Here is a 16,409-nt window from a genome sequence, read left to right on the forward strand (position 1 = left end):
TTCACTTTTAGATTTATATATGTACTGTTTTAACACAGAAACTCAAAAATAAGTGGGTATAAATAAATTCTCATTAGAATAAAGTTAGTGACTAGAAGTCAATCAATAGATTGAAGGTGTCTGATACCTCCATAGATGTGTATTCATTTGTTTATTGACAGTATGAGAGACAGGATCTAAGATTATGGATGCCAGAAAAATTCTCTACCACTGAACAATTCTAGATTTTATTTTGTTAACAGAATGTTTTGTGGAAAATATAAATAGCCAATGGAAGAAATGATAGGTAATAATTTGTGTAGTACTTGGCAATCTGCTATAGTGGCCACGCTTCATATATGTATCACCCAACTCTTAACTCAAAGTCTGTACTAAGATGTCTTGGTTTCCTCATGACATTGATTCCACAAGGTCCTGTAGATACAACTCAAAGATGCTCTCATAGAAACTGGTGTTACATTTTCCCAAAATTATGTGTACAAACTTCTTCATACACTAAAAAGTATAAAAATGTCTAATATGTCTAGGTGTTATGTTTAAATGTTTCTAAACGCATTAAGTGTAGGAATAATGAAAAACATATGTTCAGTGTGGATGGATGTACTGTTTTGCAAATATTTGTGATGCACAGAAGGGTCCATTAGAACCTGTTGGTATGGAGAACTGTAGTACATGTCTTAATATAGCCCCTAAAACACAGCCCTATGGGTAAATAAGAACCTACAGAGATTAAGCAATTTGTCTCAAGTTTCTTACCCTAGATTGGAACTTATGGAGCTCACTTAATGAAAATCCCACTTTCAACTACTTTTCAATAATATTTTACATAAATGAATATCATAAACACTGGTATCAACATAATCTCTCTTGTTTTTGATCACTCACAAGTAGGCAGTAGTGTTGGTAAAGAATGCAATGCACTTTCCATTGAGTGTGCTGTTAAAGCAAAAGAAAAACAGTCTAAAATACTATTTTTGAGTTTTTAATGCACAAAAACAACAGCCCAGAAACATAACAAGCATTGACGTATTAACAATGTAGTATGATATTAAGGAGATCCCCTACGCTCTTAGTAAATAGGAATAGAGTGTAAATAGACATGGAGAGAGGTGAATACTTTAGGATTAAGTTCAAGCCCTAAAGTTGAATACAACATTCAGATATGGCTTATCTTGCATCAGTATTTTCATAATGAAGCTTAAGACATCTATACACATCAGCAAGATGTTTCTGAATCAACAGAAATGCTAAAGAGGTAGTTTTGCCAATGCAAGGCAAGGAAAGGCTTTGCCTTGCTTTGGATGTTTCCTCAAAACTATACAACTCACTTTGTTTTAACTTTCTCCTGGATCAGCCAGGGAAATGATGCATTTAGAACCTGACAATTCATGAATCTAAGGACCGACTGGCCCAAGGGGACAAAGATGTTTTTGAAACCATGGCTATGCGAGTCAACTAGAAGGCTTCCATCATGTTTCTGTTCTAATATAGTTGATTCCAACTCAACAGAGAAACGTAAGATGTGGCTCCCACTTGAGGGAAGCCATCCTATTTTCTCTTTCATTTTCTTGGTGGTTTCATGACAGCTGCTTCCCTGGTGACTCAAGGATATTGCCAGGTGACCTATCATTCAAAGTCATGGGTTATTGTGAGTTTGAAAAAAAAATGTAATTGGAAATTGTGTAATAAATACAAGTAACTGCACACAAATCTTCTTGTTTTCAGCTGTATTTCATATGTCATCAAGTTTTGGACTCAAAAGGAGTTTGGCTTCTGATGGCCAGATGCTGCATGCTGCTTTCTCTCTCTGTATATGGTAACCTGGGGAAGTTCTATCATCACTGAAACTCTGACATCAGTCCTCTGACTCTATATGCAAACTAGCTTATCCTCTACTTACAATTAGAAACAAGCCCACCCCACTCCCACCAAAAAATAATAGGGACAAAAGAAAACAAGAGGTAACAAAACACTTGTCAATTTTCAAAACTAGAAAAGCCATGTACTAGACCATGGTTAAGAACCACTAGAAACAAAGTGACATCTTATCAGGTATAACTTGTTACACACAGAAAGCATAAATATACAGTAAGGAGCTTTGAATATAGCTCAGCAGAATCTGTACATGTTAGCACTAAGATGAAATGTAGCTGGAATTTCCACAGCGTACCCCTAGCTAGAAGGCAGTCTCATTGTGGGACTGTTTGAAGGTCACTGATGCTGAGAACACCGTGAGGTGACGCTAAAACATTTTTCCATGCACATTTGTCTTTGACAATGCACAGTGTGAGAAATAAAAGTCACAAGTGAACAGTGCTTGCTTGCTTAGTATTGTCATCCATGAAAGTAGGCACAGGTGCATTCTCCAGTGGTGATCTACAGCCTCGTGCCTGCTGCGAGTCCACTGTGCAGGGGACAGGTTCTTATGACACACTGTGCTCATCACAAGAGTACAGATGCATCAGCTTCCACTGATTCAGCTCAACAAGTTCCTGCCATCACAGGCCCCAAATTCTAATCAAAGCATAAATAACCCAGAGTCCATGCTTAGGCACCTCCCTTTGCAACATTACTGAAAATGAATATTGATCAGAGGATCAGGAATGCTGTCCACCAGTGTGGATTGGAGAGTAGTTTTGTGCACTTTTGCAAAATAACAACAAAACAAAACAGAAAACCTCAAAATGCCCCAGCTATTTGTTGTATTTATTGGTTCACTCTGTCTGTAGCAAGGAAGACACTGTGCTGTTCTTGGGCTCTCTCAATAAGCTTCCGTCTCTTCTTCTTGTTCCTCTTCTCTTTTGCCTTTGGTGTTCTCTTTCCTAGGGTGAATAAAGAAAGAGAGAAAATAGAGGATGTCAGAAAAGTCTCTTTTCTAAAAAAAAAAAAAAAAAAAAAAAAAAAATACAAACCATTAAGAGTTTTGTACAAAGCCCATCTGGAAAACATCACCTATGGAAAAGGCAGCCTCAAAGGGAAAATTGTTCACATTAATTTTGATGAAATAATAATAATTTTCTAAACTGGATATGTTGTCTTGAACAGAGACAGATCTTCTTGTTACAGGGAATTGGCATATTTAAAAACTTCCTGGAGGCCAAATAAGTCTTTCAAATATCATCCTGGCACAAAAAAAATTCATTTATACTCTCTTACTTTTAACAATATTACCTTTTACCAGCCATCTTTACATCTTTCTGCTGCTCCACATGTCTATTGGTCAAAAGAAAATAAGCTTCTCTCTGGTAAATATACCAGAAGTTTCAAACTCCCTTCAGGGGGATGGGGTCTTGCTTTTAACACCATTCCTACTAGGTTCTCTACAGACTAATGAATGAAGCAATTAGCTGTGTGCAATGATTTCTTTTTCATTTTTCTATAAAAACCAAAACTCATGAGGGATCATGCATCAGGTGTTTCATTAGTTCTTATCTAATTGCCTAGGCTAGTCATTCTTAACACCAAGAAGAAGGCTTGGCTGTTATAACAAATGGGTGATATGTGGTTTCTTATCAGAAAAATCACACCAAGTTCTTCTATTTCCCTCCTTTGCTTTAGCCACTAAAAAGCCTGGACCACAAATAAATACTTGGGGTTTTCTCCATCATACATTCTCTCCTCTGCCTCTGCCATCTTTTACTTCTTCCATCTCCTGTTTGTGATCTGTATTTCAATTCAGAAGGAATTAACATTTCTTATATACATATAAATACAAGATTATAGAAAAAAGAGAACAAGAAACAGGAGGCAGTTGGGTTTGGTTATTTTATATTGCAAACATACAGCCATACGACTAGTTTAAAAGAAAGGGGGCTTCATAAATGTCCCATTTTACAGAAAGTCATCACAACACACTCTTAGCACAGAAAACCCACTCTAGAAAATATTCTGGTTGTCAATTACCCTTCTCTACATTCTGTGCTCCCAATTTTATACAACACACATGTTCTACCCCTGTAGGATTCAGCCATCAGTTACTAAAGCAATCTGCATGGAAAGGAGAACATGGAGCTGACGATCCAACTGATGCACTTCAATCTTTCTATACATATGAAATTCAATTCCCCAGCCCTTTGCATTACAACCTCGAAATGGAGAATGTAACACACACACACACACACACACACACACACACACACACGAGATAGCTCAGTGGTTAAGAGAACTTCTATATTCAGTTCCAGTGGTGGTTCAAAACCACCTGAACATAACTCAAGTTCCAAGGGATCTAAGTATTTTCTGACCCGCACTGGCATCATGTAACCACGATATGTATAAAAACAAGAAAACACTCCTACTCATAAAATAAATCTTTAAAAATTAAAATAGGAGACAAAGAAAAGAAACACCTTAGAAACATATAAGAAAGATTCTCTTAGAAAACCAAAGCAAAGACTTCAGTTTCCTAAGGTAAAGGAAGTGTTTCCTACTTGTTCACTTTGTGATTAGATGGTCATTGTTGGTGTCGAAGAAGGAAAATAGTTTTATGCCTCAATGCCCCAGTAAAGTGACCGGAATACAGTCAACATTCAACAAATAGTGCATGAATAAAAACAATATCACACAGAGATGATAAACTTATTTTAATAGACTCTACATTAAAATAATGAGAACATGACCATACCCCTATATTAAATTATAAAGGTCCTTGAAGTTAACTTCTGGTTCTCATTAAATTTTGGCATTAATGTTATAATGGCATTCTGCCATCTTTAAACACAGTTAATCCTACCCAATGAAATCCTAGTCCAAGCCATCATTAATCCAAACAGCTGTGAAGTTATAACTATGTAGGTCCATTATCTCTAATGATGACACGCCTGATGAGCACAAAGAAGTACTTAAGAGAAAACAGCACATTTAAAGAGAAGTGTCAGTTACAAAGGATTACAATGATTTCTCAGTTCTACATGTTCCCTAACTAAACAAATATCTTAAGTTCGCAATCATCATTGCTGACTATTGGTTTAAAATCATTCAGTTTACAGGAAGAACTCAAGAGGGGCCACATGAATCTTCCTGGGAAGGCAAAACAGAACAGACATTAACCGGTGGCCAGTGGCAAGGGTGAGGGATGGGAACAAGAGAGATCAGGTTGGGGAGAACAGGATAGTGTACTGAGAGAAAAAAACTGGAACTGGGGGGTATCTTGGGCATTCCTAGTATGATTAAAACTCCCTGGAATCTACAAGGTTGATACCAGCTAAAACCCCTAGCAATAGAGGATATAAAGTCTGCACTGACTATTCTGGCATCACACAAGGCTACCAGTGTTGGGGGAATGGGACACCAACTCAGAAACAAAACTTTCAAACTATAATTTGTCCTTCCTACAAAATATTCTGGGGATAAAGGTGGCACAGAAACCATTAGAGTGGCCAACAAATGACTTGTCTAGCTTGAGACCCATACCATGAGAGCAAGCCTACCAATGACACTGCTTGGAAGACCAGAAACCAGAGATTTAGAATAGAATCAAACACCACTAACTAGACAGACTAGACAGGTAGATAGATAGATAGATAGATAGATAGATAGATAGATAGATAGATAGATAGATACATACATACATACATACATACATACATACATACATACATAAAAGTCAGTAAGACAATTCCTAATATTCTGTTATACTTGTAGATAGGAGCCTAACAAAATCATCATCAGAGAGACTTCATCTAGCAACTGGTGGAAACAGTTGCAAAGACCCACAGCCAAACGTCAAGCAGAGCTCAGGAATCCTGCAAAAGTGGGAAAGGAAGAATTGTAGGAGCCAGAGGGGTCAAGTACACCAAAAGAAAACCTACAGATTCAAGTAATCTGAGCCCATTAGGGACTCACATGGACTGAATCAGCAACCAGGGAGCCTGTATGGGCCTGACCTAAGCTCTTTGCATATATGTTACAGTTGTGTAGCATGGTGTTTCTTACAGGACTCCTAACAGTGGGAGTAGTGGTTGCCTCTGACTTCTTTGCCTGCTTTGGGGGCCCTTTTTATCCTACTGTGTTGCCTCATCCAGCCTTAATAATACGAGGTGAAGTGCCTAGTCTTATTGCAACTTGATATAGCATACTTGTTTGCTATCCATGGGAGGCATCCCTTTCCTGAAGAGAAACAGAGGAGGAATTGATGGTAGGGGGCTGCAAGTAGAGGAGAGAGAGGAGCATCAGTCAGGATGTACAGAATGTACAGAATGTACTGAATACATAAAATGATTATTAGGGTTATCATTCCTTTATCTAAATCTTGGCATTTCTCTTGAAAAAAGTAAAGTGAAATTAAGTGAGTGGAAAATGAAACTAAAACTTCTTGCTTAAACTTATTCTACTAGACTGAAAATGTTAAAAAGAGCTCCTGGCATTCACAATTTTAAAATCTTCATGTGGAAAAGGTCACTAATATAAAATAAACTAGATGGTGCTGGAGAGTTGGCTCAGTGATTAAGAGAACTTGCTGCTCATGGGTTCAGTTGCCATGGTGGTTCACAACCATCCATGACTTGATTTCTAAGACATCTGAGCTTGTGTTATGAATGCTTGTGAACCCTTATGGGAAATGCATACTATCTTCACTAAGCCTTGATCTGTGCATAGTGACTCATACTTTTAAGGCACCTAAATTTTTGTCAGTTATCTAATGACTATTACAATGAAATCATCCACATCAGAGGGTCTTTGGCTCTCTAATATGACAGTGACATTACTTAAAACACTTGGTATTGTGAGCTTATTCAGTGATACTTCTTAAACCATGAAATATTCTTTCAAACTGAATGATTATTTTTTGGTGACAAGTTCCAACGAACAATGATTTGGGGACCCATGATAACCTTATTGGTTTTCCTCTAAAAGCTGCTGAATGTAAACTCTTTGCCATTGCCTGGTTTATTGGTTGGTTGGTTTTGTTTGGGGGTCAGTTCCATTTCTGATGTTAAATATATTACAAATACCAAAGAATTAAGATAGTAAGCCAAAAATTGACCGCAAACAGGAGTAAATTAAGTGAAAATATTTTGTGGTCCACAGTAGATTGTACTGACTTAATGTTCAACTTAAAATAATAAAACAATATTAAAAAAGAAATTATAGAAAGGATTCCACATACATTTTCTTCCAAATTTCAGACATTAGAAAATTAGGTTAAGACTGAGAAATATATCTGACCTTGCTCTTATCTATTTGATAATCTTTATTGGACATAAATATGCTAGTTTTGTTTCCACTTCATTTCTTTAAATATATCTAGATATACTCATATATCTATGTTTAGATTGGAGGATAAGGATATTAAAAGTTGGAGAATGACTTCTGGGTTTTGTATTATTGTGCATTCTCAACATATTGTGCACATTTAAAGCCTGCATATATGTTACCCTAAAAGAAATCTAACAGATTTAGCTTTTCTACTTTTTAGTTCAAAAGGGAAGATTTAGAATCTTTACTTCACAAGATTATAAAAGGTTTAGGTTTATAAGTTTGATATCCCCCACAATATGCAACTCTACTAGCAAATTTTACACATTTTTATCCCGGTGCTTTGAGAACACATGACCCATTACTACAGCATGAGTCTCTTCAGAGTAGAACAGCACAGCCTGCAGAACAGATCTACCAAGATCTATTCTGTGGATTCAAGATGATGACTTGTCTATGTTACTGTCTTTAAGGAAATCGATGTGATTCAAGGGAAACACTACTTCCATGATAGAGAGTCTGGACACTGTGATTGAAATATATGGCAAGTCCTTGTGACTCATCTTCTATGTATACGGTCATTGTTAACCAAAAGGTTATGACATATTACATGAGAAAATGAAAATGGTGTTGCTAAGATGAAAGAAAGATAAAATTATCAAAATGACCAAAACTAGAAAGATATTATCATAGAGCCACATGGTAAAGCAACATAATCTTGTTGACTTACACACCTATGGAAATGGTACAAAAGAATATCTTATCCTTCTTCTACAGTGAAAGGTGTGGAAATGCTCATGGAAATATTACTAAGACTTACCTGTATATTGCTATTATTACATTCACAATACAGTATGTTATTTTGAAACAAAATAGCAGGTGGACTCACAGATTACATAAAAAAATTAAAACAACGAATCTGCTAAATTCACTCTTTGATTCTTTCACAAACTCTCAAATCCTACATTTTTCTTTTTTCATTTGACTTCAGAGAAAATCTTTGCATCACTGCTGTAATGGTTCATATACTTCCATCAATATGGCATAGAGGCTATCTAGGGTCTCCACATAGCCTACTGTTTGTCCTAAGACTTTCCAAGAGTATAGGTGATAGAAGCAAACTGAAGCAAAAAAACAAAAACAAAAACAAACAAACAAAAAACATTAGCTGTGATTATGAAATACAAAAGCTCCTTTTGCCTCATATATTCCTATACACTTAGATGGAAATGAGAAAGAGCCCCATATATCAAGCATAAAACTGTAGAATTAAGTATAATTACTGTTGTAGTCACAACTATAACAAAAATAATCACCTATATCCAAGATTCAAATTTTGCAGTTTGTGCTATACCAGAATTCTATGAATTCATAAAATCTTTCAAGCAGCTAACACTGAAGGATGTAGAATCACTTTAATAACTGTCCTATTGAATTCTGCCATATCTCACAAAGTAATCTGGGCACAGAACAAGAAAGGTTGATTCAACATTCAAAGTCTGGGTTGCAGACAAAGAATGGCAAATTGGTGATTTCTTTTTCTTGTATAGGCACTACTGAGTTTACAGAAGAATGATTAGGAAAAGAAATTTATTTTTTTAAAGAGTGAAGAATGATACTGTGAAAAGAAATATCACTTCCTTTTTAAAATATTTTAAGAGTTCATATAAAAATATACAAAAGACCTAAACACAATTCATAGCAAAATTAAAAAATGGTTACTAGCCAGGCCGTGGTGGCACATGCCTTTGATCCCAGCACTTGGGAGGTAGAGACAGGCAGATTTCTGAGTTCAAGGCCAGCCTGGTCTACAGAGTGAGTTCCAGGACAGCCAGGGCTACACAGAGAAACCCTATCTCAAAAAAGAAAACAAAACAAAAACTAAAAATGGTTACTAAATATATGTGACAATTAAAAATGCCAATAAAGCTGGGCAGTGGTGGCACACGCCTTTAATCCCAGCACTTGGTAGGCAGAGGCAGGCGGATTTCTGAGTTCGAGGCCAGCCTGGTCTACAGAGTGAGTTCCAGGACAGCCAGGGCTACACAGAGAAACCCTGTCTTGAAAAACCAAAACAAACAAACAACACAAATAAACACACCAAAAAATGCCAATAAAATGAAGTGTTGATGAATGACTCCCATGAGTAAAAAGCACTAAATGTATTAAGAATATGAAACAGCAGGCCTCGGATGCAACAATGACAACAACAACAACAACAAAATGTAACACTGATACACCCACATTCTATGAAGCCATCTGGTAAGATTCATAACTTTTGACTGAGGCCTTGGAATCTATCCTAGAAGAATAATATAAATGTGGGCAAAACTGTCTGCATAGAGATGTTTCCTGTAATAGTGATAGAACAGTGAATTATCTCAATGACTTAGTATAATCTTTAAGACCTCTTATTTTTATGACTACTCAAGCAATAAAATATCCTTACAACAGAATTGATGCACTTTATATTGTAAGGCTCTAGCAATTAAATCTATTTCTAAGATTACTACTATTATATGTCCCTAATATTTATCATGACTGGGTCTAAGAAAAATTCTTCACAATAATAATGTTCTTATTATGATCATAAGACAATTCATTCATAGAGAGGTCACACATATTTGGATATAAAGTATAAATGCTTAGGAAGAACTAGCCTAAACCCTTCAGACATTGAAAATGACTGTTAACTTAAAAGGTGCTAGTTTTATCCTTGTTTTGTCTAAAAAGATATGTTAAGTAGGCAAATAACAATGAGCAATCTTGGACCTACCACAGTGTGTATTAAGAGTTCATCATAACCATTTTAAATGGCAAATGAAGATTGTCTTTATTGTATGCATACCATGTTCTAACATATTTTCACCTTGTAAAAATGACTAAATCAAATTAGTTAGCACATCTATTACCTCAAATACTTATCCATAGAGAGAACACTTAAAAGTCTTTCTGGAATGTTCCATCATACATATTCTTATTTATATGAGCTTGGGAGTCAGAGGTAGAGGGAAGGTCCAAGTAATATGAATGCTAACATTCATTGTTTTCCCAAAATTATCAATGTATTAAAAATTAACCAGCCACCTATTAAGAGTTTATTTGCCATCTCAATTTCAAAGTGTAGACCAAAAACTTTCAAGTAGAAACTTAGTCACTTCGAAATTTACAAAAGAACAAATGCTTTTAAAACTTGTGCAACATACAGTGGAAAGAAAGAAAGCATCTTCAATAAACGGTGCTGGTCTACCTGGTGGTCGGTGTGTAGGAGAATGAAAATAGATCTATATTTGTTTATTTTTTTATCTTTGGAAGAACTTTATTTGACTCTCAAGAAATAAAACACTGATTTGAAGCTATTTAAATGCTGGCAAGACATCAGAATACAAAGATCATTTTTAAGAGCTAAATTAAATAGACCAAGTGACCAAAAGATGAAAAAATCACTATTGTCACAATCAGAAGTCATAAATCAATATAATAAAAATTTAGGGCATTAAACTTTATTGTATTTCTTATAGTCACAGATAGATCATTTTATGTACTTACCATTATAATTGAAACCACTTCTAATGGAAATGGTAAAAGAGAGAAAATACTAGTAATCTTTTTCTTATTCATAAATATCAGTAAATAATATTATATAAAATCAGCATTCAAGAAAATTGTCCCTGGTTTTCTAGTGACTACCTAAAGGTATAAGATTTTGGAGATATATTTAATAATATATACTTGCTTAAAAATTTAAGACAGAATGTTTAACTATAAGCAGAAAATTCCCTCTGGAGATCAGGATAAATGATATCAAAGTGCCACCGCTCTTTGGAAAGTAATAATGTGTGGCTTGTCAGGTAGTGCTTCATCAACAGACTTCTTTTAATATATTCAAGTAAGTGAGCAAATATAGCATGCAAATAATTCTAATTTTGCCAAGTATGCCCTAAAAATATAACCCTGCACAAAGATCAAGTCCAAGTGGATCAAGGACCTCAACATAAAACTAGATACACTTAATCCAATAGAAGAGAAAGGAAGAAAGTGCCTCAAACTCATTGGCATGGGGGAAGGAAATAATCACAGGAGGCAGAGGGAGAGAGGGACCTGGGTGGGTGGGTTGGGGAGGGGAATAGGATCAGTTATGGGGGGGGCGTGCAGGAAAGAAGCCCAGAGGGCTGAGAGAAAGGAGATAAGCAGCACAGGGGGTAGGGGTAGGGACACCCTCTAGAAAGTAACAGAGACCCAGGAAATCAGAGACTCTAAGGACTCAGTAGGGGTAATCTTAGCCAAAATGCCCAACATTGGGAAGAGGAAACTTGAAGAGTCCACATCTAGAAGATAGATAGGGCTTCAAGCAGAGGGAGAGCACTAATAAACCACAGTCAAAATTTCTAACCCAGAACTGTTCCCGTCTAATAGAACTGCAGGGACAAAAAAGGAGAGAAGTCTGAAGGAAAAGAGGACAAATAACCAGCCCAACCTGGGATCCATCTCATGAGAGGGCACCAAGGCCTGACACTATTACTGAGGCCATGACGTGCTTACAGATGGGAGCCGGGCATGGCTGTCCTCTGTGAGGCCCTAGCAGCAGCTGACTAAAACATATGCAGATACATACATACACCTAACCATTGAACTGAAGTCGGGGATCCCCTGGTTGAATTAGGGGAAGACACTGAAGGGGAAAGTGACCCCATAGGAAGAAGACCAGCAGTCTCAACAAAGCCAGACCCCAGGGAGCTCCCAGAGACCCAGCCATTAACCAGGAGCATATATGGACAGGCCTGGGGCCACTGGCATTAATATAGGAGAGACCTTCCTGGTTAGGCCTCAGTGGAAGAAGGTGCACTTATTCCTTGAGAGACTTGAGGCCCCGGGGAAGGGGGACGTGTAGTGGGGGTTGCAAGACCCTTCTTGGAAGCAAGGGGAGGAGGAATGGGAGGAGGAACTGTAGGAGATGGACTAAGAGGGGAGCAATGACTGGATTGGAAATAAATAAAATAATAAAAATAAAACTTGTACATGTAACAATAACAGTAGGCATCAACTCGAGAGAAAGGAAAGGTGTCACAGAACTGGTGTTTGGAAGATTGGAGAAAGGAAAGAGGAGAAAGTGAACAATTACATCTTAATTATGAAGCACCAAAAAGGCAAGATTACAAAATAAAATATTCACAGCATAACATGGTTAAACACTAAGTATACAAAACAAAAAACATACAGATAGCTGCAAGAGAAGGAAAAAAAAGAAAACCACATTATCTCATACAAAGAAAAACCAATCAGAATAACAGCTGGTTTCTCAATGGAAATCTTAGAAGCCAGAAGAGCCTAGAGCAATTCATTTCAAGTCCTAAAAGGCCATAATGACTAATCTAAACTAATATTAAGCAAAACCGTTTGTCATAGTTGGAGAAAGAAAACCTTTCCATGATATTAACAGCCTGAAGGAGGAGAAGAAGAAGAGGAGGAGGAGGAAAAGGATTGAGAGGAGGAAGAAATGGAGAAGGAAGAAGAGAAGGAAGAGGAGGAGGAGGAGGAGGAAGAAGCAGAAGGAGGAGAAGGAAGAGGAGGAGAAGGAGGTGAAGGAGGAGGAGGAGGTAGGAGGAAGGAGGAGGAAGAAGGAGGAGGAAGAAGAAGACAAAGGAGGAGCAGGAGGAAGGAGGAGGAAGGAAAAGAAGACAAAGGAGGGGCAGGAGGAAGAAGGAGGAGAAAGAAAGAGGAGGAAGAAGGAGGAAGAAGATGAAGAAGGAGCAGGAGGAGGAGGAGGAGGAAGAAGGAAGAAGAAAGAAGGAGGAGGAGGAGGAAGAGGAGGGGAGAAAGAAAGGTAGGAAGGCTGAAATAATAATAATAATCCTGGAACTAGAAAATACAACAAAAGCTCTGAGTTACATTGAAATCTAATACAAATGTATAGTTCTAAGTATCTACATTAAAAATCAGAAAAAAACACATATAAACAAGTTAATGAAGCAACTTAAAATTTGGAAAAATGAAAACAAACCAATTCCAAATCCAGCTGACAGCAAAAAGTAATAAAAGTAATCCAGCTTAGCAAAAAGTAAGTGAGAGGAGAAACCAATTAAATAGAAACAAAGAAAAATATGAAGACTCAACAAATCTTAAAGCTGGTTCATTGAAAAAGATGATCAATATTGATGGACACTTAGTAAGTTGGACTAAAGGAAAAGAGAGGATTCAGATTAACAAAATCATAAATGAACAGGAAAACATCATAACAAATCCAAAGAAATCCAGAATACTATAAGAGAATTCTTTAAAAACCTGTACTTCCTTAATTTGAAAAAGACATGGATAAATTTATAGATGCAGTCAAGCCACCAAAATTAAATCAAGAAGAGAAAAGCATCCTAAACAGACCTATAACAAGTGAGAAGAGTGAAATAGTAATATAAATCTTTCCTACGAATTAAGTCCAAGGCCAGATGGACCCACAGCAGAATTCTACCTGACTTTCAAGAGAATACACAGCCCATCCTTCTTAAATTATTAAAAAACAGAAACAGCACTTCCAAACACCTTATATGATGCCAGTCTCACTCTGACATGAAAGCCAGGTAATGACGCAGCAAAAAACAAACAAACAAACAAAACAAAACAAACAAACAAAAACTTATATGTCAATTTCACTGCTGAACATAGATTTTTAAAAATGCTCAATCAAATAATTATAACAAAATGCAAATATACAACAAAAATAGATTACCCACCATAACCAAGTTGGATTTATTCTTGAAATGCAGAAGCGGCTTCATATACTCAAATCAATAAATGTAATAAAGTACCTATATGGATTTAAATACAAAAGACACAAGAACAAATCCATAGTTTAAAAAAAAAAAAAAAAGCCTTTGAGAAAATAAAACTTGCATTCATGATAAAAGCCCCAGAGAGTGTAGAATTAGATGAAGCATACCACAACATAATAAAGGCTACATCTGAGGAATCCACAGTCAACAGTTCCCTCAGTGGGGAAAAAAACCTGCTACCAACAACAGCAAAACTAGAAGTAATCTTCCAAGAGTCAGGAATGAAACAGTCCGTGTTCCCCACTCCCTTTCAATATCATGCTTGAAGTACTAGCAATATTAATAAGGCAAGAGAAGAAAGGGAACCAACTAGGAAAAGAAGCTAACCTTATCCCTCTTTATAGATGACACCTCAGAAATTCTAGTAGTAAACTTCTAGACACTATCAAAAAACTAAAAATTATAGCAGGATACAGAGTCAATTCACACAAATGAAAAGCACAAACCAACAGCAAACATAAAGATAAAGAGATCATGGCTATGGCTCTATACACAATAGCCTCAAAGAAAATAAAATATCTAAGAATAAACCTCATGAAGATAGTGAAAGAACTTTACAATGAAAACAACAAACCTCTGAAGAAAGAGATAGTGGAAGACATTAGATGAAAAAGATACCGTGCTCTTGGATTGCTCAAATTAGTATTGTGAAATTGACCATTTCATTAAAAGCTTTTGCCAGATTCAAAGCAATACCAATTAAAAAAAATTCATCTCATTCGTTCCAGAAATGGAAATAATTATCCTAAAATTTATATGGACACACATAACACCCTGGATAGCCAAGAGAGTCTGAGCAGAAAAAATAATGCCAGCAGGTTTACCATCCCAGAACTCAAGATACATTGCAGAGCCGTAGTAATTAAAAAGAATGTGGTATATGAACAAAAATGGACATGTAGATTTGTGGACCGATGGACCAAAAGCAAAGGTCCAAATATGAGGACACATAACTTTAGTCATTTTAATGTTTGACAAGGATGACAAAACCACCCTCTGAAGAAAATGTCTTCACCAAATGGTGCTGAGAAAATTGGATGTACACGTGCAGATGAATACCCTTTACTTCCACCAAAATTAATCTCAAATGGATCAGACTTAAATGTGAAACCAGAAAGGTTGAAATGGATAGGATAGAACTCTGAGTACAGCTCTATTTGTGGAGAATTAAAGCCAACAATTGACAAACTGATTTCATAAAACTAGAAGCTTCTGCATGACTAGCAGAACAGTCAGCCAGGTAAAGAGGATGACCACAGAATGGAAAAGAGTCTCTGTCTGCTATACATCTGATAGAGGCCTAACTTCCAGAATTCAAGAAAAGTCAAATCAAAGAAAAAAAAAAAAAAAAAAAAAAAAAAAGAAAAAGAAAAAAAAAACAATGCTAAGACATAGTTCAAAAATGTTCATAGTCCTCAATAATTAGGGAAATGCATGGAGTAAAATAATAACTTTACTCCAGAAAGCATGCAAAGATAACAAAACAGCCAACAACCTATGTTGGAAGGGATGTAGGGGGAAGGAAAGCCTTATCCAGTTGCAGATTGCAAACGGGTCTATCCATTCTGGAAATTGGTGTGCAGAATTCTCAAAATGCAATCTATCACATAACACAGCTATGCCTTTCTGAGATGCCCAACGTGCTCAGCATCCTACTCAGCAGACACCCGCTCAGCATCCTACTCAACAGACACCCTCTCAGCATCCTACTCAACAGACACCCGCTCAGCATCCTACTCAACAGACACCCGCTCAGCATCCTACTCAACAGACACCCGTTCAGCATCCTACTCAACAGACACCCGCTCAGCATCCTACTCAGCAGACACCCGCTCAGCATCCTACTCAGCAGACACCCGCTCAGCATCCTACTCAGCAGACACCCGCTCAGCATCCTACTCAGCAGACACCCGCTCAGCATCCTACTCAGCAGACACCCGCTCAGCATCCTACTCAGCAGACACCCGCTCAGCATCCTACTCAGCAGACACCCGCTCAGCATCCTACTCAACAGACACCCACTCAGCATCCTACTCAACAGACACCCACCCAGCATCCTACCCAACAGACACCTGCTCAGCATTCTACCCAACAGACACACCTGCTCAGCATCCTACCCAACAGACACACCTGCTCAGCATCCTACTCAACAGACACCCACCCAGCATCCTACCCAACAGACACCCACTCAGCATCCTACTCAACAGACACCCGCTCAGCATCCTACTCAACAGACACCCGCTCAGCATCCTACCCAACAGACACCCGCTCAGCATCCTACTCAACAGACACCCGCTCAGCATCCTACCCAACAGACACCCGCTCAGCATCCTACCCAACAGACACCCGCTTAGCATCCTACTCAACAGACACCCGTTCAGCATC

General features: G+C 37.3%; 1 protein-coding gene across 2 annotated transcripts in view; it reads right to left on the minus strand.

The window, feature by feature from the left end:
* Positions 1 to 966: 966 nt before the first annotated feature.
* Rspo2 (R-spondin 2) overlaps positions 967 to 16,409 on the minus strand; it is a 147,993-nt gene continuing 132,550 nt past the window's right edge. For both annotated transcript variants that reach the window (XM_031359185.1, XM_031359184.1), the window contains exon 6: positions 967 to 2,822. In XM_031359185.1, coding sequence (XP_031215045.1) covers positions 2,707 to 2,822 — 116 coding nt within the window. In that variant the 3' untranslated portion in view covers positions 967 to 2,706. The remainder of the gene's footprint in view (positions 2,823 to 16,409) is intronic.

The sequence above is a fragment of the Mastomys coucha genome, unplaced genomic scaffold (assembly GCF_008632895.1).
Source record: "Mastomys coucha isolate ucsf_1 unplaced genomic scaffold, UCSF_Mcou_1 pScaffold7, whole genome shotgun sequence".
NCBI classification, from domain to species: Eukaryota; Metazoa; Chordata; class Mammalia; order Rodentia; family Muridae; genus Mastomys; species Mastomys coucha.